Source organism: Chrysochloris asiatica, unplaced genomic scaffold, assembly GCF_000296735.1.
Source record: "Chrysochloris asiatica unplaced genomic scaffold, ChrAsi1.0 scaffold00200, whole genome shotgun sequence".
Classification (NCBI taxonomy): domain Eukaryota; kingdom Metazoa; phylum Chordata; class Mammalia; order Afrosoricida; family Chrysochloridae; genus Chrysochloris; species Chrysochloris asiatica.
This window is the reverse complement of record NW_006408718.1, coordinates 133,804-141,722: the sequence shown is the minus strand read 5'-3', so window position 1 is coordinate 141,722 and position 7,919 is coordinate 133,804. Positions and strand designations below refer to the sequence as shown.

The 7,919-nt window shown below is 45.5% G+C and overlaps 2 protein-coding genes across 2 annotated transcripts in view; both read left to right on the top strand.

Annotated features, from left to right (window-relative positions):
- Positions 1-5,667, top strand: part of PROM1 (prominin 1) — a 219,790-nt gene extending 214,123 nt beyond the window's left edge. Inside the window, exons 23-24 of the mRNA XM_006872491.1 lie at positions 3,435-3,516; positions 5,650-5,667. Coding sequence (XP_006872553.1) covers positions 3,435-3,516; positions 5,650-5,667 — 100 coding nt within the window. The remainder of the gene's footprint in view (positions 1-3,434; positions 3,517-5,649) is intronic.
- Positions 5,668-5,669: 2 nt separating this feature from the next.
- Positions 5,670-6,350, top strand: FGFBP1 (fibroblast growth factor binding protein 1). Its single transcript, XM_006872490.1, has one exon. It carries the CDS (start codon positions 5,670-5,672, stop codon positions 6,348-6,350), a length of 681 nt encoding a protein of 226 aa, XP_006872552.1.
- The last annotated feature ends 1,569 nt before the right edge of the window (positions 6,351-7,919 follow it).

Genomic DNA, 7,919 nt, shown 5'->3' with positions numbered 1-7,919 from the left:
GCACTGCCAACACAGTGGAGGCATTAAGAGAGGCATTGTAAAAGACACCATTTTCTCAGAAGCTACAATTACTGGAGTTAGAAGCATAGAATGAACAATATTAGGACCAAAGAAAATTATACAGAGGTAGCGGAGTTGGATTTTCGTCCATGTTGTCACAGGGCCACAACGTCTCAGTACTTGCGTATGTTCCCAATAGTCAACCTTTTTTCCTTCTTGGAAAACAGAACCCCTTTCTTCTGTTCAGATCCATACCTCCCTTACTTCATGCTGCCAACTTCCTTGAGCACAGCAAATGGTTGGCTTTCAGTTACTAACTAACTAACTGCAAGGTTGGTGGTTCAGAGCCAGTGGTGCTGCAGAAGAAAGGTTTGGTGTTCTGCTTCTGTAAAGGTTACAGCCAATGGAGTACAGTTCTACTCTGATGCCCAGGGGCTTACCAGGAGTTGGCAGTGGGTGTATTCGTTTTGCGTCCACTATGCAGCCACCATTCCAGCAGTGGACATAGTGATTGCACACTCTGAGTTCTCTTGAGAGAGTTCATACAGATGCTACAGAGAACCAATCAAAAAAGCATTCTTTTCTGTGGTGAATGGCTGGAACCTGCCTTAGAATACAACAGAGGAAAGTGGAGTAAGAGAGAGAGATATAATTTTAACCTTTGGATCCATGTGACCCAGCCCCACTCTTTGAACTTTTCAGTTATATGAGCCGATAAACGTCTTCCTATTCTTTTTATTTTCCTTTTGTTTTTGTTTTTTTTTTTTTTTAAAAAAAAAGCTAGTTAAAGTTAGATTTCTCAATGTATTATTGAAATAATTCTGACCCAAGTACCTATTCCTACTTTATGCTAGGAATTGGTGTGGGGCAGGGGAACATTAGGAGAGAAGGAGCCTTAGGTCTGAGAGGTTAATCACCAAATAGACCAGATTTGAAACCAGGCTCTGCCACTTCGATTCCGTGATGTTTGCCAAGTTATTTGACCCGCCCAAGCCTCAGCTCCACATTTGTAACAGGAAGAGAATGAACAGGTCTTCCTCAGAGGATTTCTGTGAAAAGTCAATGAAACTTCTTATAGGTGATTCTCCAGGAGTTATTGGTTCCCTAAGTCCTGAGGGATGGGGTCCAATGGGCCCTGGGACAGCCGGAACTCCCAACTGTCTCTCATTCCTCAGTGCAAAGTACAAGTTTACCCCTTTCTACGTGTGCCAAGTTTTGGGAAATGTTAGGGAACACGTCCTTAGCACCATGCTGGCACAGAGCAAACTCTCAATGTTCATGACTGTGTGCCTACACGTCATGAATACCTCTGGGAGGGGGAAGTAATATGGGCAAGGAGCAGGGCTCACACACCAACACGGTAGCTGGTCTTGATGGATGAGCCATTGCTTGCCCAGTAAAGAAGGTGTGGAGGGGCATCACGTGGAAAGTGGGTGAGGGCAGAGTATTCGGAAGATGGTCAGAGTGAAGTGTATCTATGTATCTCTAAGTGTGTTTGGAATGACAGGCTAAGTCAACTCTGAAAAGATCTACACAGCTGGTCTAAGAATCTCACCTCTATTTCCACCCCCTCCCCCATTATGCAATGGAAAGACAGAAGTTGGAGGCGGGAATCGCAGGAAGACTTGTGGTCCGTGGGAAGCCTGAAGGGGAATTCTGTCATGTTGCCTGCCAAGACTTAGAGAAACTTTTCTTAGAAAGGATCCTGATGTCCACATGTTTCCTTGTAAAGATGTGCTGTGACGTAGAATCTTCTTCCAGAAGGAATCTGACTACCTTCTGAGAATCCAGTAGAATTTCTCATTTGGGAAACAAAGCAACCTTATGTTGCCTTTGTCCAAAAAATGCCCCCAAATATCAGTGTTCTTTGGAAGAAGTCAGGGCTTGAATGGGGATAGTGGTAAGGCCAATGGGGATGGAACCTAAGGTGAACCAACTTTACAAGGTGCTTGGAATTTGGGTAAATAGCCACTGGTGATGGAATTCATGTGCAGAATCCCTTGAGTGAACCAGTCAGCATCCATAGCTCTGTGACCTTGGAATTCTCAACCGGGAGTGAACCAGCCACAGATATGACTCCTGACCTATATGTTTTTAGACCATTGATACATAGTTTTAGAAAAAAATTGAATTAGATGTCCACCCAATTTCATATAAACATATCTGGATTGAGGGCAACATTTAAAAAGACTGATACTCCATTTCCACATGTCCTTAGTCTTTTGGAGCCAAGTGGTGGTTGTCCCCTTTAGATGGCTCCATCTCTCCAGTTTTCCACAGTTTCCACCATTCTCTATTGCTGCTTATCCAACGGCCCCGGTCCAGCTGCCCTTTATTGTTGAGCTTTTGCTATTGTTTTCCTATAGCAGAGTAAAGGAGAAAGTGAGCACTTTCTGGTGCCGAGATACCCATGAACAGTAAGAAGACAAAATAGAGTGAGGCCCGCATCTCCTTTGTGAACGGATCTCTCTGTATGTTCAATATGCAAACAATGTTTAAAGAACGCAAGTTAAGACCCTACCATGAGCACATGTGTTCTGCTTCAGTTTATGTTAACAGCTGAGCCCCACTAGGAAATTTCATTTCAACCTTCAAGAAAGTGACAACCTTAAAGTGTCAGCAATTTGTAGATTAGAAAGTGGAGGATCAGAGAGGTTAAGAGGTTTGGGAAAGGTCACACAGCTAAACAAATGCTGTAACCGAGATCTAACTGAGGTCTTTCTGGCACCGAGACACTGTCTGTAGAAGGATGCCTGAGTGACAGCCCTGCTCTGGATCCAAGGGCAAATATTTTAACAGAAGTCCCCAGATCAAGAATTTCCTCTTTGTCAAACCTTCAGGGCCCACCCCAATAATTTCAGTTGGCACGGTAAAAGCAAGGACTTAGAAGCCACTTCAGTCATTCATTTCCCCAAATATGTAAAGAAAGGGGCAGGTAGTATGAGATGGAACCATGGGAACAGAGTCTTGGGTTTGAATTCTGAGCTGCATCTCTATGTAGATCTGTGATCCTGAACCTACAGGTAAGGATATTCGAGTTCCCATTTCTCCATCTATGAAATGGGAAGAGTCCTAATAGGACCACAGTGACGGGAATCAGATGAGAGCCGACACGGTGTTTGGTAGCTACGAGTTTGATTCTGACTCCCCTGAAGACAGCACTGCTGGGGTCTTCACCCCATCCAGGAAGGTACTTTGCAAAACTGAGTCATGCTTCTATCTTGGTGGCAAAGTGGAAGGGAAGGGCTTGAGAGAAGTAAGTCTAAAGACACACAGGTAAGCATTTCTGGAGATTCGAGCCAGCAAGTTGTCAGAAAGAAATGCAGAGGGGGTGGGGCTGGGAGGAGCGAGAAAAAACTCTGGCAGGTAGAGATGTGTTGTAATAGTTCCGCTGTCTTACACTTTTAAATAACCGTCCCCGCCTCACACCGCAGAGCCCTTGGCTTGCATCTGCTGCAAGCCTGCACGTTCACGCTACCTTCTAGGATTACACAGGTCCTGAAGCCTCAGAACCAGGTAAGACCTGAACTTTCTTGATAGTATCATTACCTGGCTCCTGCCTGCTCCACACAAGAACATTCAATTTCTTGGGTCTGGAACCTTTCGGGGACTTGGTGGGACTGAGTTCCCTAAACCGTGAAAATGTGTGGGTCTTCATCTGGCATATTTGGCTTCAGTCTCAGACCTTCATTGCTGATAACCCACTTGCATGATTCTCCTCTGTCCGCCTCCATCCCTCCCCCCCCCCCCCCCCCATTCTAAGGGGAGGCGATACACACAGGGTGGAAATAAAATCAAGGCCATTTCCTGGACCTGTCCCCTTTTCAGGCAAAATTTGTGTATAGATATTTTTCTAAATGGAGAGTGGGTTATCTGAAATATCTTATCATGGTAAACTGTGCCCAACGAAAACTGATAAGAGTTCATAATGACTTTTTACATTTCCTGCCAACATTTTTCAAAGCACAGATTAAAAGGGAAAGGCAAGAGCTGATTAAAGAGAGGTGACTCTGGGTCCCACAGTGCCTTGTCACTATGTTTACCTGTCTGAGCCTTCACTGCTACATCTGTTACTTGTGGGTGCTGATGTTAATAGACACCCAGTAAGGTTCTCCTGTGGATTAATCAAGGGGAGACTCAAATGCTGGACCAGTGTTTGGTTGTTGTTGCTGTGTGTCGCTGAGTCAATTTCTACTTGTAGCCACCTTAAGGACAGAGCTGGGTTTTCAAGGCTGTACTTTTTTGGAAGCAGATGGATACTTCTTTCTGCTAATCTTTTGGTTAACAGCTGAGCCAAACCAATTGCTAGTAAGTTGACTCTAACTTCGGGGACTCCGTGTGTACAGGGTAGAATCCAGCATCCTAGGGCTTTCAAAGCTGTGTCCTTTAGATAGTATATTGCCAGGACTTTCTTCAAGCGTACCTCTGAGGGGGGGTTCTAAGTGTCAACCTTTCAGTTAATAGCAGAGTGTCCAGTCATTAGTGTGTACAACACTAATCTGTTACAATTGAATGGATTCCAGCTCATTGCAGTCCTATATGACAGTGTTGTTAAGTGCTGTCGAGTTGGTTCCGACCCATACTAACCCTGTATAGCATTTCCAAGAAGTGTCTGGTGAGCTTAAACTGACAACCTTGTGGTACATTTATACTCCAGTGCATTAGCCCGCAGCGCCACGCCAGGACTCATATGACATACTAGAACTACCCTATAGGGTGTCCATAGCTGTAAATCTCGACAGAAACAGACTATCACATTTTTCTCCCATGGAGCACCTGGTGGGTTCAAACCACCAGTCTTTCTGTTAGCAGCTTAGCTCCTTACACACTTCTTACGTCCTTTCTCAAACTATGACAACGTGAGTCCAGGCAGAATTGCAATGTATAAACCAAGCATGTTTGGAGCTGAGAGAGACACAGTCATTCTTTCATCCAGCACCTTGATTTCCAGGTAAGGGGACTGAGACCCAAAAGGGTAGAGTGACAAGTGGTGGAGTGTTGGAACTGATTCCCTACTCAATGCTTCTTGAATTCCTCTAAGCCATTTGAGATCTGAGACTTTTAAAACCACTTAGATGCCCAACATCTAAGGACTCTTGATGGCACAGTGGGCTAAGCATTGGAATGCTAACTGAAAGGCACCCAAAATCTTTGAACCCCTTAGCCCCTCCCATGGGAGAACAATGACGCAGTTCACTTCCATACAGATTAACAGTCCCAGAAACTCTGTGGGGCAGTTCTACTCTGCTCTACAGGGTCCATAGAAGTCAGACTGGACTCAAAGGTGGTGGCTTTGGTTTTATGAATGTTCAACATCTAGCCTGGTACAGAAACGTAGTGGGGATTGCTTGGTGAAGGACGAACCAAGGAGTGAGCAAAGACAGGAGTGAATGAGTGAGAGCCATTGAGGTTCAGAGAATGAGTCAAGGAAGGGAGGAAGGAATTGGAGTCTTTCATGAGACTCAAAGTGCAAATCAAGTGGAACTAGGAACAGGCGGGTTGCTGGTCTGGTCTTCCCGGGAGCAACGAGGCTGTAGCTTCACTGGAAAAGCAGGAAGGTCCGTGCCAGGGTGGGAGGCAGGGCCAGCCTGCAGCCCTGTTCTGCTGAACTGTTGCCCAGGTCTGACTCACCTGTCGTTTGTCAAACAGGTTCCCGCCAAGTTATAACCATGAAGGCCCAGAGCCTTGCCCTGCTGTCCTGCCTCCTTCTGGCCTCCCTGGCACTCTTGGTGGAAGGCAAAAAAGAACAAGACAAAAAGAAGGGGCATAGCCCAGGGCATAGGAGCCAGCCACGCATGCGCAAACCTCGGGGCCACTTTCGCACCCCAGACCAAAAGGAGTGCCGATGGGCTGTGGTGGAGGAGGGAGACAATGCCATGCTGAAGGTTGAATGCTCCGGAAAAGATAATCAATTCTCCTGTTTCTTTGCCGGCAAGCCTCACTCATGTCCAGAGTTTACCAACAAAAAGAGGGTCTACTGGAGACAGATTGGCCGGTCCCTCGTACGGCAGACAAACATCTGTAAGGACTCCCAGACCATCCTGAAGACCAAGTTGTGCAGAAAGAAGTTTCCAGAAGCCCATCTCAAGATGGTGAACTCTACTCTGATCAAAAAGAAGGACACTGAGGCCAAAGGGATGACCACCACCACCCGAACTCTGGCCAGTGGGAGCAGAGAGACCATCCCAGCAGAAGGCCAGCAGCCAAGCCTGGGCATCAGTGGCCCCGAGTGTGAGCAGGACCCTGACATCCAGTACCAGAGGACATTGATTCAGGAGTACTGCGGAGATTCCTGGGCTTCTTTCTGCCAATTCTTCCTCGCTATAGTACAGGACAAGCCATGCTACTGAGGCCAAAGAGAACGGAGTCTGTCCAATCCAGTGCCCATCTGAATACTGCAAAGCCCTCCAAAGTCCCCCAACATCGGAACTGTGCAGCACAGTATTTATCTTTTGTTTTGTGTTTCAGCATTTGCTGTACAGTTATTCCCTTGGATGTGAGATTTTATACATTCCCAGGACCCATTATACGTATATGAGCAGGAGAGCCCGTCTTTGAACTGAACTTACCAGAATGATGATGTATTTGGCATAGTGTATTTTCTCCTGAAATAGCTAAGATAATAAAACTCTGGACATTTTTCAGAAACACCTTCAGCCGTTGTTTGATTTCTCTATGTCTGGTTACAAATGAACTCACGACTTATTCTAAACAGGCCACCACTGATTAGGAGGGTAAACATTTAAGGAATGATTTCTTGCTTCTCCATTCCACCCCTCCAAAGTAAACCCCTAACATAATCAGTCATTTTATTTAGTACTCTGTGGTGTATGATACTTTGTTTGTAACGGTTCTTCCAAATTCAGAAACTCTGTCTTGGAGGAACTGATTTCTGACCAGGAGGGAGAGAGGTCTGGCCAGTGAGGGCCACAAAAGAATAGAGAGACAGGTGGTATGGAACACATGAGAGAGGAGAGAAAATCTGCTCCAAATCTGGGCTCGGGCTTCATGGAAAAGATGATATTAGAGCTGGATTTTGAGAGGAAGATAGGAGTTCTTGCGGTAGAAAGTGGAAGAGAGGAAGCTGGTAGAGATGGGTAGCTCTGTAATACAGGGATAAGACTTATGTTAGTCACTTACAACTTAGTACGAAGTAAGGTTATACCAAGCCGTGGTATTTTCATTAACCACATATGCATGCGAAAGCTGGACAGTGAATAAGGAAGACCGTAGAAGAATTGTGTTGTGGTGTTGGAGGAGAATATTGAAAGTGCCATGGGCTGCCAAAAGAACCAACAGATCTGTGTTGGAAGACATGCAGTCAGAGTGCTCCATGGAGGCCAGGATGATCAAACTTCATCTCTCATACTTTGGACATATTGTCAGGAGGGACCAGTCACTGGAGAAGGATATCATGTTTGGTAAGGTCAGAGAAAAAGAGGAAGACCCCAGCGAGATGGATTGGCAAAGTGACAGCATCAATGGGTTTAAGTGTGGCAACAGTTGTGAGGTTGGCCCAGGACCGGGCAGTGTTTTGCTCTGTTGTGCTATGAGTCGGTACCAACTGAATGGCACCTAACAACAACAACAACGAAGTAAGAATACCAATGTGTCTTAATGAATGAATTGGGGAGCAAGAGAATGTGTTTGAGGAAGAAGAGAATAGGACTCCAAATTGGTCTTACCTACTTATCCTTTTCAGGTCTATGTGCACTGATCAACTTTAAAAAAATCACACCAAATCTCCCAAAGGATGAGCTGTCCCCAATTCTTTGACACAATTCCATGAAGATGGAAATATGGGTGTCTTCCTAAGTGGCAGGGAGAAATGGGATATGAAAGAAAAGGAAGGTATTTTATTTTTACCAGTCCACCAGAAGGTCCACCAAAGACTGTCCATGGCAAATCCAGAATGTGGC

Bases quoted from the DNA above. Each gene is read 5' to 3' on its own strand.
- FGFBP1 (XM_006872490.1), top strand. From the start codon at position 5,670: ATGAAGGCCCAGAGCCTTGCCCTGCTGTCCTGCCTCCTTCTGGCCTCC.